This window comes from Anoplopoma fimbria, chromosome 21, assembly GCF_027596085.1.
Source record: "Anoplopoma fimbria isolate UVic2021 breed Golden Eagle Sablefish chromosome 21, Afim_UVic_2022, whole genome shotgun sequence".
Classification (NCBI taxonomy): domain Eukaryota; kingdom Metazoa; phylum Chordata; class Actinopteri; order Perciformes; family Anoplopomatidae; genus Anoplopoma; species Anoplopoma fimbria.
The window spans coordinates 819503-840263 of NC_072469.1; the positions used below are offsets into that span (position 1 = coordinate 819503).

The 20761-nt window shown below is 42.4% G+C and overlaps 2 protein-coding genes across 2 annotated transcripts in view; one reads left to right on the top strand and one right to left on the bottom strand.

The window, feature by feature from the left end:
- Positions 1-5701: 5701 nt before the first annotated feature.
- LOC129110778 (protein NLRC3-like) lies at positions 5702-10301 on the top strand. Its single transcript, XM_054622988.1, is given in 5 exon segments — positions 5702-5760; positions 5981-6130; positions 7348-7445; positions 8350-9642; positions 9645-10301. Coding segments are annotated over 4 exon segments (2028 nt in total). The 5' UTR covers positions 5702-5760; positions 5981-5999; the 3' UTR covers positions 10151-10301.
- Positions 10302-15270: 4969 nt separating this feature from the next.
- Positions 15271-20761, bottom strand: part of LOC129110777 (melanoma receptor tyrosine-protein kinase-like) — a 32335-nt gene continuing 26844 nt past the window's right edge. The window contains 9 exon segments of the mRNA XM_054622987.1: positions 15271-17274; positions 17277-17450; positions 17616-17709; positions 17915-18058; positions 18515-18612; positions 18714-18860; positions 19219-19294; positions 19460-19615; positions 20459-20644. Coding sequence (XP_054478962.1) covers positions 17102-17274; positions 17277-17450; positions 17616-17709; positions 17915-18058; positions 18515-18612; positions 18714-18860; positions 19219-19294; positions 19460-19615; positions 20459-20644 — 1248 coding nt within the window. The 3' untranslated portion in view covers positions 15271-17101.

The window sequence follows — 20761 nt, forward strand, 5'->3', positions numbered from 1 at the left end:
TCTTTGTTTCTTTACTTCCACTGGTGGAAAGACACCAAGTACATCTACGCTCTACACAACATCTCTGGGTTCTGTTATTCGCTCACATGACTTCTCCTACCATTGTTATGCCGATGACACCCAGCTGGTCTTGTCATTTCCTCCCGGTGACACCCAAGTGGAGGCTGCATTGCTGCGTGCTTGGCTGACATCTCGAGGTGGATGGCGACACACCACCTGAAGCTCAACCTGGACAAAACCGAGCTACTGTTCCTCCCGGGGAAGGGCTGCCCGCACCGAGACCTGTCCATCACCATTGATGAGACCTGTCCATCACCATTGATGAGACCTGTCCATCACCATTGATGATGCCGTGGTGACGCCAACTGGGACTGTGAGGAATCTGGGTGTGACCCTGGACGACCAACTGTCGTTCTCAGCAAACATTGCATCGGTCACACGCTCCTGCAGACTCCTCCTCTACAACATCAGGAGGATTCTCCCCTTCCTCACTGAGGAGACGGTGCAGGTGCTCTACAGGCTCTGGTCATCTCCCGCCTGGACTACTGCAACTCACTACTGGAGCCCCGGCGTCGGCCATCAGACCTCTGGAGCTCGTCCAGAAAGCTGCAGCTCGTCTGGTGTTCAATGACCCAAGTTCTCCCACACAACTTCCCTTCTCCGTTCTCTACACTGGCTCCCTGTAGGAGCATCCAGTTACAGACTCTGGTGCCTACAGGGCAGTGAGAGGAACAGCTCCTTCCTATCTCCAGGCCATGAAGCCCTCCCCCACCACTCCTCTCTGCTGCCTCGGGGTGACTGGTTGCCCCGTCGCTCAGAGGTCCCTGCAGCCGATCCACCCGGTCACAGCTTCTTCCTGTCCTGACCCCTCAGTGGAGGAATGAACTCCCCACTGACCTCAGGACAGCAGAGTCACTGCCCATCTTTAACCTCACCTCTTCAAGAAGTACTACCTGATAAAGAAGTACTACTGATAAAGAAGTACTAGAAGTACTACCTGATAAAGTACTACTGTACTACTGATAAAAAGTACTACCTGATAAAGAAGTACTACCTGATAAAGAAGTACTACTGATAAAGAAGTACTACCTGATAAAGAAGTACTACCTGATAAAGAAGTACTACCTGATAAAGAAGTACTACCCTGAGCCTTCCTCGTAGCACTTATTGTATCATATTAGTTTGTTTCTGTACTTTTGCTCTGGTTTATGCTTTAAGATGCTTGTTTAAGAAAGGAGATGCACTTATGACTTCTGGTGACTAGTAGTTCTCTTGAATACCTATGTTGAATACACTTCCTGTAAGTCGCTTTGGATAAAAGCGTCTGCTACATGACTGTAATGTAATGTAATGTACTCAAGTACTGTAATGACTCTGTCAGTCTGTGATGTGTTCAAATGCTCTCCATTGTTAAGACTCTCACACTGCTGGGTCCAGAGGGTTAACATGGAGACTTTTGTCTGAAGAGCTCCAGTCAGCATTTGTATCAAACACTTTATTTCAAATGTTCAGTCTGCTGCTTCAGACAGTAAAACAGACACATAATGTAATTTACAGTAAATATAGAACACAAATAAATAAACTCTTCACACAGCTCATATTAATCTGACAAGGAACCCTCAGCTGATCATCTTCACACTCACAGATGCTCTCATTTGTTTCCATTGGATTAAAAGTGAAATAAACTCACTGACTGCAGCTAACATACAAATCCAAATAATAAACGTCAATGTATCGATACAGAAACATCAAAAATAAGTACATTGGTTCTTAGTTCTAAAATCAGTGAGCTATCAAAGTCCAAAGTGAAGTCCAATATAAGAATTTAATCTAACAACTGTATCGGTTCATTATGAGTCACTGTTCAAATGAAAGAGCAGAGAAACAGATCAGTGGAACTAGTCCCTAGACTTCTCTGCATACATTGATTCTTACTTCAGAGATGAAGTTATTCATTAACAGAGTAGATATGGTCATTTGATAAGAGGACTTTGACCAACAGAGGCCTCAATAAACATGAAATATGAGCCTTCATAAAACACCTGAAGTATCAAAGTCCAGACTTTAGTCCAGTATCAGAATTCAATCTAACGACTGTATCTGTTTTATAGATTTATAGGTTTATTATGAGTCAAAGTTCAAATGAAAGAGCAGAGAAACAGATCTCTGCAACTAGTCCCTCAGAATGATCACTGAGGATTTAAGGATTAAAAAGGAAGTTAAGGACAACAGAATCAGCCAAAACAAGTACACACTGACCCACAGAGGCCCATGATCAGGGCTCTGAACAGGTTGGAGGAGTTCTGATCCTCAAGGTGTGTTGGAGGACTTTTCATGACATGGGAGCTCTGACTGAAAGGCTGACTTTCCAAGAGCAGAAGTTGTTCATGGGACATTAATCTTAAACCATTCATTGGAGTGTGTTAGATTAGATCCAAAGTTCCAATCCAGGTTAGATGTGATGTAAGGTGGTAGTTTACCAAAGAGGGCTTTATAGACAAACAAATACCAATGTTTATCACGCCTCTCTGCCAGGGAAGTCCTGAGACTTTTCATACAGGATGCAGGGATGAGTGCTATGAACACCACCAATAATAAACCTAAGCACAGAATGATGAACAGCATCCAGAGGACTAATAGAAGAGGAAGACGCAATCCTTTCCCTCCAAAACATAGTGACATTACTTCTACTTCTATACAGGAAACTAAACTTATTGTCATTTATTGACAAAGTAGAGTTGAGATCCCAGAAAAGCTGCCCTAAGAAAGAAAGGCATAAAGGCTGGGATATAAACACCAGGCCGAAAAACGCAGAGCTTATATGATTAGAAGAGCTGCTTATTGCATTTATGTATTGTGAATTAATATGAAGTGATTTATGTGATTGTATAATGATTCAGTTAACAAAAAGCACTGAAGACGCAACAACTGCTGAAGGTCTCCTAACCTTGAGATAAAAGTAACCCTGAGAGTAAAAGAGTAAAACAATGTGACCAAATAAGGAAGTGTATCCTGTTAGGGGATTGAAATGTGTGTGTGTTAAATCAAAATGAATGTTATCATGAGAAACTGGGTGAGAAGAGTGTGAAAAGAGGGATGGTTCAACTGGAGAAGAAAAAGAGAAGACTGAGCATTTGCTTGGGACAATGTCTGGTACTCAGCTGAGGACATCGACCGGGACAAGCATCAGAGGACTTCGTCTCCGGCTGACGGAGATTTCTCACTTCCCCCCTGCATGAACAGGAGAAGAAGGAAACTGTTTTCTGTGGCCTTGTACGGAGTCAAGAGGATTGCAGTTTAAAGGAACTTCTTCATCCCGGTTAGCAGACAGGCGAGTTTCCTCGACCACCAGCTGAAACAAGTCTCCAAGTGTCCTTAATATGGGCTGGAGCTTCGGACCCTTTAAAAGGAGAGCTGGTTTAGTTTATAGTCCTGTATTGGGTTTATATCACCCGGATCTAACACGTGGCGCCGAGGATGGGAATATGAAGAGCTGTGAAACATTCCATCAACCTCTTTAAATCCACTTCTCTCCTCAGATTTCCCCTCAAGGAGCTTTAAGGTTGAAAACTGCTGCAGTTGGATTACATTCAGTGTTGAAGTCAAACATTAAACCACCATCTTTGTTTCTTTACTTCCACGGGCGGAAAGACACCAAGTACATCTACTCAAGTACTGTAGTACAGTTTGGAAGTATGTGTACTTTTTACTGAATACATCCATGTTCTGCTACTTTATACTTCTACTCCACTAGAGTTTATTAAATATGAAGCATTGTTTAGATAAAACTACCAAACAGTATGAACAAGAAGTTAAAATGAGCTTTAGTGCTAAACATTTGAAAAGTTAAAATCTAATTTTCCTCAACCATATTATGATTTAATATGTTCATTCTGAATGAAGGTTGAATCTGTTTTCCTGTTTAATATTAATAATGATTATCAGTAAGATGTTTAATCAGCTGTCAATCATAATTCAGTTTGATACCTGGATCAGTTCTGTTTTAGATGTAAATGCAGCATTAGATGTCCCTCTCTGATCAGCATCACTGTGTTCATGTTGTTGAGTCGAACTGTCTGATAGTTCTTGTTCTTGATCTGTGCTTGTTGTGTTTTCACTGCAGTGTGTTTCTTTGGTTCACAGAGTGAATAGTTGAACTAATAGTCATCTCACTAACACTTGTTATGTGAATATAGATAGTAGAAAATGGATCAACAAAAAACATATTGATGAAATGTAGTTAAATCAAAGTGTGTCCATCCACTCTCCTCTGTGACAGGACTACATGTATGTAGAGCTCTGTAGATGATGAGACTAGTCAGCAGAGGTTGTAGACTAAATCACTTTGTCTGAATATTTTACACTAGTGGCCAGTTTGTTCAGAAGATACACAATTCTTGTGTAAGCTTTAATGTTTAACTGATTTGGTTTTAGATGTTTAAACTCTGTTTTCTTGTCAGCAGCTCAGATGTGAAGGAAGAGGAGCTCCAGTCACAGATGGAAACCCTTGAGGATGTTGTGAGTTTCAGCTCAGTGGGTTTGTCTCTTCCTGAGGACAGTGAGGCTCCCCTGTCCTTCATCAATGATCTGACATGACTGGACAGCTGGCTGCGTGGAAACTAAGAGGTCTGAGGAAGCAGGTTAGTTTTACTACATGAAACTACTCTGTGATGAACATCTTGTGTGGACGACTGCTTGATGGATGCAGTGAAGGTTGATGAGCAACAAGCTGAGCTCAGATCAAATGTAATCAGATGTTTTTGTGGTGACAACTACACTCTCGGTGCATAAAGAGAGTGAACAGTCCTGGGTGAGTATGTCACTCTTCAGCAGTTGTTCTCCTGTGTGGTTTTGGTCGTCACTCTCCAGAGCTCAAGTTCACTGATCAAACCTGAATGTCTCAGCTAACGTTAAAGAATATAATGGTGATTATTAAGGATGAGGATGTTTGATGTGTTGAGCAGGAGCTTGTTGTGGTGGCACCATGTGACTGTTTGGGCTTCCTGCTCCCACTAACTGTGCTGGTTGTGTTTGCACATGAGACCTATTATGGAGTCATCAGAGTCCTTCAGGATGGTAACTGGACGCTGATGGGATGTCAGACTGTTTGTGTAAAGGGAGAAGAGTCAGGGGACAGGACACAGCCCTGGGGGGCTCCTGAGGGTCAGAGGTCAAGATGGAAGGTGGGTCACCTTCACCCTCTTCCTCCTGTCACATAGAAAGCTCCACATCCAGTGGAAGATGAAGTAGCTGATGTTCTACTGTGTTTCTGTTCCTCAGAACAGTCTGTAACAGAAAACTTTACTATACACAAAGCTTCTAATAGATTTATGTTCACGTTTTGATTTAAACATAAAGATAATGCAGCAACATTTTGACCATGAACTCAGTTTTAATTCAACCATTTTAATCTACCTATGATTTATGTTCATGATTTAAACATAAACTCATAAGCACAACAGACACTCATTTTAATTCAGCACACAGGGACACACACACACACACACACACACACACACACACACACACACACACACAGTTGTCACACACACACACACACACACACACACACACACACACACTCACACACACATCTAGATGAAGTCAGCTGATTTCCTGTAAATGAAGAGGGGAGGAGCAGTGACCATGTGGTCCAGTTAGATAAGATCAGGAAGTGAACCTTGAATTGTTTAGTGCGTCACTTCAGACTCCATGTTGAGTGAACGGAGCAGAAGGAGGTAAAGTGAAGGCTGAGGCAGGGTGAGTGTTAATCCAACATCTGATTGTTTACTTACACTTTAGTGTGTTTTCTGTGTGTGTAGAGATGTGTGTGTGTGTGTGTGTGTGTGTGTGTGTGTGTGTGTGTGTGTGTGTGTGTGTGTGTGTGCGTGCGTGCGTGCGTGTGTGTGTGTGTTCCTGTTCTCTCAGTCTTGATTCTTGTGTTGTGAGCTCACAGTCAGTGTTACTGTTTTACTCTCAGACTGACTTCAGATCAGAAGATGAGTGTTCGTGTGGAGGAAGAGGAGGACAGAGCAGAGTCTCTAGTCTCCGGCTGTCTGTCTATGAAGAGTGATCGGTCCAAAGAGTTTCCTCTGAACTTCAGTAATGAACCTGGACCCTCAGACACAAAGTAAGAGACTGTTTTTACTGTGAGCTGACCTGATGAAGATGATGCATTGAGGATGAAGACTAAATATTCTGCTCAAAGATTAATATTGCTGATGCAGAACTATTAGTGCAGATACTGTTTCAGACTAAGATGATCTTAGTCTGGGTTTTATAGACACAAACTACTGATGTTTTTCTCTGGAGCAAAACACCTGAGAACCTCCATTTCAGAATTTACTCTTCAACAAAATACTCATATATTTCTGCCCAAACTTTGAGGTCACTGTTCATAATGTGGGAGAATGTGCTTCAAATGTTTAATTCATTTTCTCATATTTGACTCAAATCAGCTGTTCAGACCTACCAGGTGCTTCTTGAATCAGTGCACATCATAACTGTGCAACATGTGGTGAAAAAGCATTTGTAGAAAAGCTTTGCTCACTTTGATTCTGTGTGTTGATGTTTGAGTTTGTTCTTTAAATAACTACTAAAATGAAGCTCAAAGGTTTATTTCCTAGTGGTTCAGAGCTTTCAGCTGAAAGCTTTAAATCATTAGTAAGTGGACCTTTGAGTTTAGATTCTCTCCTCCATATATTGTTCCTGAAGGTCAAGAACAAACATCCATGAGCAGTACTGATGTAAAAGTTATCTGCTGACAAAAACAGACAGGAAATGGTCAACTGTACATTTGGACCACTTCTGTTTTTATATTATATTTGAATTCATGCCTTCATTTGATATTTGACGTAGAAAGAGACAGAAAACAGACATAACAAAGTAAAGAGTGTGGACTTGAACCTGAGACTCCACTGTTACATGCTGTGTCTTAGACTGTTGGTCCACCACAACATCTAGACCTTCTAACCTCAGTTCAAACAGAACCAACTCAAGCTAAGCTGCTCAAAGACACTGTGACACAGTAAAGGACACAATCAGCTCTCTTTAATGGAGGACTTTTATTCTGAAGGAGCTGCAGGAAGTGTTGACTTTGTTATAAACAAACTACAGACAGATCACTAAATGTTCAATAAGACAACCAGATAGGAGAAGCAGCTCATTAGTGTTCATGAAATAAAAGAACATTTTCATTACAGACTGAACGCTGAATTCAAACAGAGAAGTAACAACACTTTAATTTATTCTCTGTGAACGTCTGAGCTTCTAGACACTTTAGTCCAAATCTGGATATTTAAACAACAATCAACAAATGATTTTAGTGATAAAGAAATGTCTCCACAGAAAGAAGAAGAGGAGTCATGTTTCTGAGGAGGAGCTGCTGTCCAGATCCAGAACAAGAGCTGGACTGCAGACAGCCAGTCAGACCAGCTCTGTACAAAGTAAGACTGTCCATTTCTCTGCTAGGAAAGGGGCTAATTGATGTCTTCAGGTCTGGAAACAGGACTGGTTGTTTTAATACAGGGACACTTGTTGGATGACAATGATGTAAACACACAAAGGTCAAAGGTTCATTTATTCATGCTGAACCTGCTGAATTAAACACATTCTAATAAAAAGGTTTTAGTTTTTATAAATTCTCAGTGATTTCAAGAATAACGAGGTCGAGTTAAAGGAGCTGTATTAAATATTCAGATTATATATGAATTATTATATATTAATGAATATCTCATCAACAACTATCATCTATGTAAAGATCTAGAGGAGTGCATGTGAGCATGCTCCAATGGTTAGCTCATGGCCGGCCCTTTCTGCTCGATACACAAATACCCTTTTTGTTAATGAATGAAGAAGTTGCTATAAGACATAAAGCCTATTGATGACAGTGGTAGTTAATGTTTGATATGAATCATCTGACAGGAAATGAGCAGCTCAATGTGAGGAAGAGTAGAGGAGAACAAAAACAGAATATGAAGGAAAGCAGAGATAATATATCAATAAGGTTTTCCTGACCTGGAGTCAGCTGCAGGTGGATTAAAGCTCCTTATTGTTTCAGAAGCGTCTCCACTAAAAATACGGCCCTAGTCTGTTTTTTACGGAGTCGTGGTTTGTTTCAAAGAGAAGATCGATCTGGGAAATAAACCTAACAGGCTCTGTATGAGAAATATGAAATACATGTGAGGAAGAATGTATTTTAACAACTAAAACACAGACACAGATCTGTGGTCATAAAAAACTGAACAATAAATGTAAAAATCACTTTGAAGTTATTTCTGACTTCAGGAAGTGATGATGACTTTCTAACCTTCACGTCTTTATATGTTCTCTCTTGTTTCTCTGTTTCAGCAGATAGAGGTCTGCAGGAGGTTCTAGATGAACATAAGACCAGTCTGAGGAGGAGATGTGAACGTGTGACTGAAGGAAGTGATGGAACAGGAAGTGGAACCCTCCTCAACAGGATCTACACTGAGCTCTACATCACAGAGGGACAGAGTGAAGAGGTTAATACCCAACATGAGGTGAGGCAGCTTGAGTCAGCTTCCAAGATGAAGACCCTCCATGACACTCCAATCAAGTACCACGACATCTTTAAAGCCTCACCAGACCAACAGACCATCAGAGTCGTTCTGACCAACGGCGTCGCCGGCGTTGGAAAAACCTTCTCAGTGCAGAAGTTCACTCTGGACTGGGCAGAGGGTTTGGAAAACCAAGATGTCAGTCTGGTGATTCTGCTTTCGTTCAGGGAGCTGAACTTGATCAAAGATGAGCAGTACAGTCTTCTGAAGCTGCTCCATGTTTTCCATCCAACATTACAGAAGGTCACAGCAGAGAAGCTCTCTGTCTGTAAACTTCTGTTCATCTTTGATGGTCTGGATGAAAGCAGACTTTCATTGGATTTCAAGAAGAAGAAGGTCGTGTCTGATGTCACACAGAAGACATCAGTCAACGTGCTGCTGACAAACCTCATCGAGGGGAATCTGCTTCCCTCGGCTCTCGTCTGGATAACTTCCAGACCTGCAGCAGCCAATCAGATCCCTCCTACACGTGTTGACAGGGTAACAGAAGTACGAGGCTTCACGGACCCCCAGAAGGAGGAGTACTTCAGGAGGAGATTCAGTGATGAAGAGCTGTCCAGCAGAATCATCTCACACATCAAGACATCCAGGAGCCTCCACATCATGTGTCTAATCCCAGTCTTCTGCTGGATCACTGCTACAGTTCTGGACCACATGTGGACTACAGACCAGAGAGGAGAGCTGCCCAAGACCCTGACTGACATGTACTCACACTTCCTGCTGGTCCAGACAAAGAGGAAGAAGCAGAAGTACCATGAGGGACACAAGACGAGTCCACAGGAGCTGACGGAGGCTGACAGGGAAGTTCTTCTGAAGCTGGGGAGGCTGGCGTTTGAACATCTGGAGAAAGGAAACATCATGTTCTACCAAGAAGACCTGGAGCAGTGTGGTCTTGATGTCACAGAGGCCTCGGTGTACTCAGGAGTTTGTACAGAGATCTTCAAAAGAGAGAGTGTGATCTTCCAGAAAACAGTCTACTGCTTTGTTCATCTGAGTGTTCAAGAGTTTCTGGCTGCCGTCTACATGTTCCACTGTTTCACAAAGAAGAACACAGAGGTACTGAAGGACTTCATGGGGGAAGACTGGAAGACTTCAATCGTTCATCTCTGAGTGCCTTCCTGAAGAGAGCCATGGAGAAATCCCTTCAAAGTAAAAATGGCCACCTGGACCTGTTTGTCCGCTTCCTTCATGGCCTCTCTCTGGAGTCCAACCAGAGACTCTTAGGAGGCCTGCTGGGTCAGACAGACAACAGTCCAGAAATCATCCAGAGAGCCATCAACAACCTGAAGGAGATGAACAGTGATGAAATCTCTCCTGACAGAAGCATCAACATCTTCCACTGTCTGATGGAGATGAACGACCTCTCAGTACATCAGGAGATCCAAGAGTTCCTGAAGTCAGAGAACAGATCAGAGAAGGAACTCTCAGAGATCCACTGCTCAGCTCTGGCCTACATGCTGCAGATGTCAGAGGAGGTTCTGGATGAGTTGGACCTGAAGAAGTACAACACATCAAAGGAGGGACGATGGAGACTGATTCCAGCTGTGAGGAACTGCAGAAAGGCTCAGTAAGTCCAGATGTGATTAACTTTATGAATCCGTGTAGATCAGGAGTTTAGTTCTTCAAAAATAGACAATATAAAATTCTTATTATTCTTAAAACAGTTTTCCAGTTTTATTTAGTCACAGATGTTCTTGTTTCAAATGCTGCCAGTGAAAACATGTTTATGTTTCAGTTGGTTGTGTTTCACTGTGAAGTTAATGGACACAGTTATTCTATTTATTTCTAATGATTGTTATATGTTATATTTATATATTTCTTCCTCTATTTATCTCCCTTTGGGTGATGGAGGCGACATGCAAACCTGGTAAAACAAATGAAGGACTTTAGAGGTTGTGTTTGAGGTTTTATCACAACATATAGCAGTATTTTACAGTCATCAGTTCATGTACTTTAGTTCTTACTACAAGAGGAGGTTCTGAAGGTGTCTGACATCATCACACTTACAGGTAATACCTGATTATTTTAACACTATGCTTAAGAGTTTAAATAAGATCTGTATCAGGCCACACCCCCTTCTTTAAAAAAGGACCAGAAAAAAACCCCAAACAAACAAACAAACAAACTTGAATTCAGGGTTCTACCTTATATTGTTGAAATACATTTTCATGAATCGCCTTTAAATTTGTTTGATGACCAAATTCTTTCCCCATTGTTCTTATTATTCTAATGTCTATTATTATTTAAAATGTGTTTTTATTGAAGCCAAAGTGCCATTTTTTTAATAAACAAACAGGGAAACCCTTTCATGTGAGACACAGTGAGATAAGATCAGCTGAACCACTGATGTGAAGAGCAAATGTTCATCAAAACAGGAAGCAGGAAGTAAATATTAAGTGTCCTCTTTCATAATAATATTTTGTAATATTTGTGTCATGACAGATTTCCTCGCTGTTGGCTCTTAAAGACTCACTGTGAAGTCGTGGCCTCAGCTCTGAAGTCCAACCCCTCCCATCTGAGAGAGCTCAACATGGGTTACAGCTCCAAGATGGAGGATTCAGATGTGAAGCTGCTGTCTGCTGGACTGGAGAGTCCACACTGTAGACTGGAGACTCTGAAGTCAGTTCACTGACTCTCTGTTACTATTTTCGATCTAATATGTTTATTTAACAATTTAACCTAATTTATGTACAAACATAACTTACATCTAATAAAGTTAATTGTTTATTTTCATATCTTCATGTTTCTTGAACTAAATTTAATCTGCTGTCACAAAAGACTTGGTAAATGGTCACATCTGTAAACAGAAGATCCTCTGAACTAATATTTGTTTTAAATTGATAAAGTTCACCTGATGAAGTAGAAATATTTATTTGGTTTCTGTTCATTTAAATGTGTTTTCACAAATAATGTTTAATCATTGATATTGATCTTTATTAACACACATAGAGATCATAACATATTTCCAGATGCAGCTGTTTAAAGGATCTATATAGTATTGATGGTCTAGTTCAGACTTGACTGAGATCAGCAGCATGTTATTGATCTGTGTTGACATCAGTAGGTGTATGAATGTTGTGGTGACATCTGGATGATGTCTGTAGAAGGCTGACATGATGATGATCCACAATAACACAATGACAAAGAGAAAAGATCATTGATTAGGACATAGTCATGTTGAGCTACACATTTAAAACCTGAACACATCTGATTGGATCATAAATGGATTTTTATCTTCATCATTTATTCTTTATTCAGGTTGAGTTCCTGCAGTTTGTCAGGGATCAGCTGTTCTTCTCTGGCCTCAGCTCTGAAGTCCAACCCCTCCCATCTGAGAGAGCTGGATCTGAGAGGAAACGACCTGCAGGATTCAGGAGTGAAGCTGCTGTCTGCTGTACTGGAGAGTCCACACTGGAGACTGGATACTCTGAGGTCAGTAGAGGGTTGGAGTCAGTCCATGCTGGTTTCAGCAGTATTGTTCTAAACACAGATCCAGTATTTCCTGTAAACCTCCTTCTCAGTGAAGCTGTGAGAGGAGAACGCTGACGGGCTTCAGGATTGGACAGAAAGACAGAGAGAGAGAGAGAACAGTCAGCCAATCAGAGGAGCCAGAAGCTGGTTGTGATCATGTGTTTGATGTGAAGAAGACTGTTGTTGTTGTTGTGTTCATGTCTGCAGGAAATCACAACCCGTATAGAGACAGTGGTCCTCATTCATCATCTGATCTGATCTGTTCTCTCTCAGTGGAATATTTCACAGTAGATGAGACATTCAAGTGTCACTGAGACTGTGGTTTTTATCAGCTTTGAGCCCTAACAGCAGTGACTCCCTCATTACAGTGAGCAGTGAACACCTCTCTGTTTCTGCAGTCATGGTGCGTTCAGGAGCCTCAGCTCTTTATTTCCACTGTGTACTGGAGTGAAATGTGCAGAGTGAACAGACTTGAGTGTGTGAGCGTCACTCCAACACGTTCAGATGAGAGCTGAGAGGAAGCTGCTACGCTGCTCACACTGAAGTCCCTGCTGCTCTTTATACTGGAGGTGCTGCTTCACTGACTGACAGCTGATGAAGGGAGTCTCTGGAAACACTGACTCATCTCTTCTCCTCTTCTTCTCTCTGCAGATGGAGGTGGACTCACTGAGACCGAGTCCACCATGGTCTCTGTGTTCCTCTGGATCTGATCTGAGGATCATCAGTGGATCTGGACTCCTCCAGTCCTGCTGCTCCTCACTCCACCACCTCCTCCACCTGGACCTGGATCTAGTTTGCTCCTTTGGTTCCTTCATGTGTTCTGAAGCTAAAGTGTCTCTGCAGATGAGTTCTGTTCATGACAACATAGACTAGATGAACACATTTAAATGGATGTTTCTGCTTTCTGTTACAGCTCCCCCCTGTGGAACGATGAGGTTCTGCAGTTCATTTACACATATTTCTCACATGTATAAAGTTACCTTATTACCACCAATACCAGCCTTTTCTCCTATAATAACAGATTAATATCTACTTGTATCAAACAGAAAGAGAAGATAAAACCTGAACCTGAATTCAATGAAGGCTTCACTTTAGTTTCTCAACTGACAAGCAGATTCTGTCTGGATTTTGTTATTAATCAGCAGCTTAATATTTACAGTTTATATTCATTAATCATGTTCAAACAGTAAAATAATAACCCTGACTATCTGGTTGTTCTTTAGTTTATGACAGTTGTATGTGTGACCCTGCTCGTTGTCACATTTCATGGCTGAAATGTAATGTAAATATACTGCGTGAATGTTTCATGTGCACAGCGGAGGTGCAGAGGAAAAACAACTTGTTTCACGCCTGCCTGATCATCTACTTCTCAGGCGTCAGCAGATGTAACAAGACATAACCTTGAGCATTGTTTGTTACAGCCTATATAGCAGAGAGTGCAGCCTCTTTCTTTAGTGTACTCTTTTGCAGACATTACCAGATAGGATAGATGTTTTTCCACCACAGAACACAGACACAAAGTCACTTTGGAGCTTTTCCCCTCATCAATCAATGCAGAATCAGTCGTTATCACCAACGTTCATGTTCTGATTTCAGAGGAAGGAACCGGATTTAAAATGAAACCCTGATTTAATGCGACTCTGTTTAGTCTACTGTCAAGCCCTAGAAGTACTACCTGATAAAGAAGTACTACCTGATAAAGAAGTACTACCTGAGCCTTCCTCGTAGCACTTATTGTATCATATTAGTTTGTTTCTGTACTTTTGCTCTGGTTTCTGCTTTTAGATGCTTGTTTAAGAAAGGAGATGCACTTATGACTTCTGGTGACTAGTAGTTCTCTTGAATACCTATGTTGAACACACTTCCTGTAAGTCGCTTTGGATAAAAGCGTCTGCTAAATGACTGTAATGTAATGTAATGTAATGTAATGTAATGTAATGTACTGTCAGTTCTAACAGGCTGAGAAATGATTTACCAACATGCCATCAAATGATTAAATGCTCACGTAGAGTTTTTATATAATCAAGGTTTTATATCTTTATGTATTTGATGCTTTTTTTTCCTTTTGGATCAATAAAGTTGATTACTGATGTAAAATGACCCTCAAATGGAGCCGTGATCTCTACATGAAGTTACATCCTGAGTTCTTCTGTCTGTTAATAAATCAATTCATGAAAATGAAAACCACCTGGACTGTTTAGAGCTCCGTCCTAATGAGGGAATTATTAACAGTTGACACTAAACTGAGTTTAGAGAAAACTAAAGATATAAAGAAATGTTAAAGATTCATCTAGTTAGACAGCAGAACGCTCAGAGTGAATTAGTCTTATTGAACTTTAGAGCCTTAAAATAAAGTTCTCCTGTTCATGTGTCTCTAATATGTCTTTTATTTTTATGCTTTCATTCCGTCTTCACATCATGTTCATCGTAGTTTGTCTTTGTACTGAAATCATCTGTTGTGTTTAAAGTCACTTTCATTTAGTGTTGATTCTGGCGCCCCCTGTGGACTACAGTGGTAGTGTTCCTTCACCAGAGTCCCTTTAGAAAACCTCTCATTTTACTGCAGCAGGTCTGACAGTCTGACCCGCTCAGTCCTGGTTCTGGCTCATGAACTGACTGAGCACGTGGAGACCAGGAACCAAAGGTTTTTCCTCTTGATGAACTTGTTCACCTCGTTATCATGCAGAGACTCAGCTGATCTGATGTCAGACCATAAAACGGACAACAACTACTTTAATGTGTTTTCAACAGAATGGTGTCCTTGTTAACAAGTTAGCTGAACCTGTGAAACTACAAAGATTTCTCAAACTGGCTTCACAACAAATGTTACATTTAACAATTTCAGCTAAATGCTCCAGAATAAAACAACATTTACATTTACAGGATTACTCAGAGTCATTTTCGATGGAAGCTGAGAGCCGTCACGGTTGATGATTCATATTTAAGACTCTCTATCGTTTTTTTCACCGTTATCCTGATAAAAGGACTTCATTATTTCATAAAGTCAGAATCACTACTTTCGTTACATATTTCATCATCTGCAAAGATCAGATCTGTTGTGACTCCAGACGGCCTTATTACATCTAATATCACATCACTGTTCTGTTATTTAGGAAAACAGCTGATGGTCATTTTCCACAGTGTGTCTTTGACCTTCTTAGAACCAAGTGTCTTCATTCTAGACGCGCAGTTTTATGCACAAATGTGCAGGAAGATGAAACAATATTTTGTTATTTAATTATACATTTCTTTCAGATTCAACATTTTAGCAAATATTGCCACAGTAAGTTTGTTTCCATATTTTAATTTACATCTTGAATTAACACAAAAAAACGACTCCAAAACGCTGTGAATTCAAAGATACATATAACTGTAAAAAGAGTGTTTCCTGTTGTGTGAGGTGAAAAGCAAAAAACGTTGAGAAAGCTTTTTAAAGATGTGAAGCAACGAGAGGAGACTCAACATTTCTTCTCTTTAGATGAATGATGAACGTCCTGGAGAACCTGGAGAACAAACGTTTATTCTCTTTAGATGAATGATGAACGTCCTGGAGAACCTGGAGAACGTTCCTCAGCCAGAGGCTCAGCTTCCGTTCATTTGAGTGACAAACAGGAAACAAGCCGTGGTGGTTAATAGTCCGCGTGCAGTAACAGTCAATCACAGCTTTTCTCGTCAAGTAAAGGCAGAAGAACCAACATTTCTCACTTCAGTACAAACTCATCAACGCTTAACTCCCCGTGTTTCAGGACAAACGATGACAGAAGCTGTTCCTCGTTTCACAAACGTCCACTTGTGTCCATGAGATTTACCTTTCTGTGTGATTTAAGTGGTGAAACAGCCTGAAACCCTTTCCTCCTGGTTCAAGAAGCTCCTTATTCATCCAACATGTGAACACACTTAATATTTTAATATTAATAATATTTACACCGTTATTCCAGCGTGCAGCTGTCTGCATCAGAAGAAACTCGCCTTCTTTGGACAAAAAACACAAACTGATCTGAGCAGAAACTTTAAAAATGTCCACAGCAGGAAATAAAAACATGAACATGTAATAAATGCTTTATAACAGACTATAATATCATCAACGTTAACTCCTCCTGTGGACAGACTGAAGGGGAGGCTAATGTATGAACAGATCATGAATGATTATATAATGAAATGAAATATGTCCTCATATCTGCTTATGACAGCTTTAGAGTCTGTTATAAACCATTTATTACATGTCTGACTTTAAATGCTGCCTGGTGTCACCAAAAACAAAAGTTAATAACATGAGAAATATCTTGTTCAAAGAGAAATGTTCACGTTCTAACAAGAAACAGAGGACTTTTCTTTCAGCAGAGATATTTTAAATGTCTAACAGTGTAAATCAGTTTATCTGCAGAGCCGAACACCACCAGCTGGGGGCGCCACTGTGCTGCTGGTTCTGATCATGTGTTCCTGAATACTGTCCCCTGACAGCCTCTAGTATCAGGAGCTCAGGATGAATCACAACGTGCTAATGACAAGGAAACATTTCATTTCTTCTTCTTTGGTGGGTCGTCTGCACATTTTAAACCTCTGTGCACAACGTCCTGATTTCACAGCTCCTGTTTTTAGTGTTGACCAGGAAATACATGACAATGTTGATGAGCGAGGGATGCAAAGGAAAGGTGGAGTGGAGGAGAACGCAGGTATTTATTGTGCTGCTGTGCCTCTTAAACTTTGTCCTCGTCTCTAGTGTCTGTCCTCGTCCTGGATGGACCAATCAAATCCCTGATCTGCTGAAACTGAAGTGTTTTGTCTCAACGGCTCTGAAAAAAACGGGATTGCAGCCATTTAGAGGTTCAAGGAAACAGAGTTATGTTGGTTTGAATCCCAGCAATAAAAGACTGGCTCTCCTCTTCCTCAGAAACTGCTGCCTGAGTGCCGTTGAGCAATGCTCAGCGTGCAGGTTGTGTTCCAGTGTTGCAAAAGAGATGCTGCTGCTCAGTCAGAACTTTACAATAAAAGCAGCTCAGGTAAATAACGCCGTGACGCTCGGTTTCACGTCTAGTTGATGCTGCTGCCCCCTAGCGGACGGGGGCGTGCAGTGCAGCACCCAGACCCAGGTACTCCAGGTTCTCCGCCGCAGGCAGGAACAGAGCGTTCATAGTTAGAGTGGTGGTGTTGGTGGTGGAGGGCGTGGGCCGCGGCAGGAAGTCGGCCTGGTAGTCCGGGTTGTCCAGGCTGTCGCTGGCTGCCGGGGGAGCGAGCTCTGGGCCGTGTTCAGGTACTCAGGTCCCAAAGACTTCAGGTCCTCCAGAGGGGGGCGGAGCGAGGCGGCGCCCCAGCCCAGGCTCAAGTCCTCGTAGTTGGGATTCAAAACCTCGGACAGCCTGCTGCTCCGACTGGTTTCACTCAGACTCTGGTTCATGTACTCTGAAAGAGAGAGAACCAGATCATTAACCCTTCATTCTTGTCTGAATCAATAAACTGACTAACTTTCACCCACTCCACTCATTCTACCTGTTTTATTACAACTATGACTCATTCATTCACTCGTTAGTTTTCTGTTTTAATAAGGTGTAACCCTCAGATGAGCACCGTGGCTGGTGAAGTCCTCTTTATCCAGCACGTTGTGAGTGGGATCTGTGATGTAACGCAGAGCGACGCTGTTCTCTCTGACTGGACGCCCGTTCTGAGATGAAGACAGAGGGAGAAGAAGATGCACATCACGTTAAAACAACACCAGGAGTAAAGGTAGGTTTACTTTTTCCTTCTCTATTCTTCCTTTTAAACTCTATTTCCTCAGCAACTCAAATATCAAACTGACAGCTGAGACACAGAGACCACCCGAGGCCAAAACATCAGCTGCTGCAGTATTCAGAGGGTTGTTGGTTTACCGTGGCGTTGCAGGGACGGTTGTCATGGTGACCCGTTCCTTTGTAAGGTAGCAGGTACTCGTCGGCGTCGACCACATCATCCATGTCGTCTGAGCTCATCAGGCGAGAGTAAAACCTGCTGTCTGTCGGACTGGGGAGGTCGCCCTGAGACAGGAGTCACATGACGTTCACGTTCATTCTGACAACTCAATACTGAAACAGGAGGACAACACCAGAGCTAACGTGGTGTCTCTGATCTTAGAGCTACTGTTTTATTCATTAAGTTCAATTCAGTGTAGCTTTATTGACTCCTGGTGACTCTGACGGTTCTGACTCTAGTTTAGATCTGTTTCATGAATATTTCAATCTATGGATGGACGGTGTTTCCAAACAGTCTGAACATGTTTCTTCTTTGCAGTGACGCCGACATGTTCACAGATCTCAATGTTATTATTATTACTAATAGAAAGGACATTCAAAAGACTCAAGTCGTTATAAAGCATAATGTTCCTTAACTAAAGACGTCACGCACGCACACACGCACACACACACACACACGCACACACACACACACGCACACACACACACACACACACACACACACACACACACACGGTGTACCTGCACAACCAGGTATCTGGATGGATCTCTGGCCATCTTTGAGAACTCCATTATCAGCTCTCTGAACTGGGGACGACTGGACGGGTCGATCATCCAACCTGGAGAGAGAGAGAGAGAGAGAGAGAGAGAGACAGACAGACAGAATGATCAGTTTCCTCAGGTGTCCAGGTTACAGTGTGTGGTCTCTGTAGTCTCTTACATTTCACCATGATCATGTAGACGTCGATGGTGCAGATGGGGGGCTGGGGCAGCCGGTCTCCTCTCTCCAGCACCGAGGACATCTCGCTGGCCGGGATGCCGTCGTACGGCTTGGACCCGAACGTCATGAGCTCCCACGCCGTCACACCTACAGACCAGAGACGGATCAAACGGACAGCTGTTATCAGAAGAACATGGAAGACAGAAATGTTCCTCCTGATCCGCTGTTTGAGGGATTTAAGAATACACAAAGTGATGATGATGATGAAGACACAGCTGACTGGAGGATGAAGAAATAACCACAACGGTAGAAAACGCATCACAAATTCTCCTGATTTGTGTCTCTAAAAACATCAGAATGTTCTGAAGATACGTAGCTTATGAAAGATGGGTCCAATATTCACTTTGACGAGTACAGAGAGAAAGTGAAATGGTTTGGAGACTTCTTTGTTTCAGTGCAGGAGGATATTGATATCATACTACTAGAGAGCAGGTGGAGGTCTCACCAAAGCTCCAGACATCACTCTGATGGGTGTAGGTCCACTGTAGGATCGACTCCAACGCCATCCACTTAATGGGAACCTGCAGAGACACAAGCATGAAGCCACTTCTGGAGGAACTGAACGGGATTTAAAACAACTCACAGTTCAGTAAAGGTCTGAGCATCTTAACATCTCAGAACGGTGAACATCCACAACTCCCCCTCTGGTGCGTCTCCCTGGAAACCATGAACGATAACAAACACACCTTTCCTCCGTCAGAGTGGTATTCCTTCTCGTCGGCTGTCAGCAGCTTGGCGAGGCCGAAGTCGGTGATCTTGACGTGGTTGGGAGTTTTCACCAGGACGTTCCTCGCCGCCAGGTCTCGATGCACCAGGTGACGCTCCTCCAGGTAGTCCATGCCCTGCACACACACACACACACACACACACACACACACACACACACACACACACACACACACACACACACAGACACACACACACACGCACACGCACACAATCTGTATCACTGCTTTTTATTTTAAACATCACAGAAAAACACATCTTCTAAAACAGCTTATTTATTATTATTATTATCATTATTATTATTATTAGACACCATTTCTCTTTACTTTGCACTGTACACACACTGTACATGTTCTTTCTGTCTCTCAGTCCTTTATTTATTTAAGAACCCTGTAATAAAGAGTTATTTGCTGAAGGATGATGTGTTTTTTGAATCTGGCAAAAGTTGAGCCAGGCCAGACTTCTTGTCTTAGACTAAAAGGCCCCATGATTGTGTTGGCGTTCTTTGTATTTGTATGAACTGGCCTATAGCGTCGGGTTATTCCCGATCAGAACTGGAGCTCGCCTGTTCACCTGAAAAGTGACATGTATCGTGTAACAGATGATAAACTGTGGACCTTGTGAGCCGGCTGTGAACGGATTATCGGACACAGATCCAGCTTCGGCCCCATTACAGAGAGTTAATGAAGCAAACTGGAGGCTCAACGCTGCAGAGACACATGAAGAGTTCTCTGTGAGCTCATCACCTTGGTGGTGATTTTTCCCAGCACTTTAAAGCCAGACTGAGCTTTAAAGCAGAGTCTGAGTAGATTAACACGGCCTCCCACGGTTTCCCCGCTGTGTTCAGACTAATGGGCCTCAGCAGGCTTACGGCGAGCTGCACACAGAGCTGATGCCTCAGGCCGAGATCTGCTTCTCAGACAAAGGAGCTCACGAGCTGCTGAGACACTTTTACTCACCTTGGCGATCTGGACGCAGCAGTTCAGCAGCCACTGGGCGCCGACGTGGTCCCTGTGGTGTCGGACGTAGTCCAGCAGACAGCCGTACGGCATCAGCTGAGTCACCAGCTGGACCGACGACGTCAGGCAGATCCCCAGCAGACGACACACATGAGGGTGATCCACGCTCGCCATCACATACGCCTCCTACACACACACACACACACACCACACACACACACACACACACACACACACACACACACACACACACACACACACAGTGTTTTTACCTCACTCACACCCTTTACATTCCTAAGAACT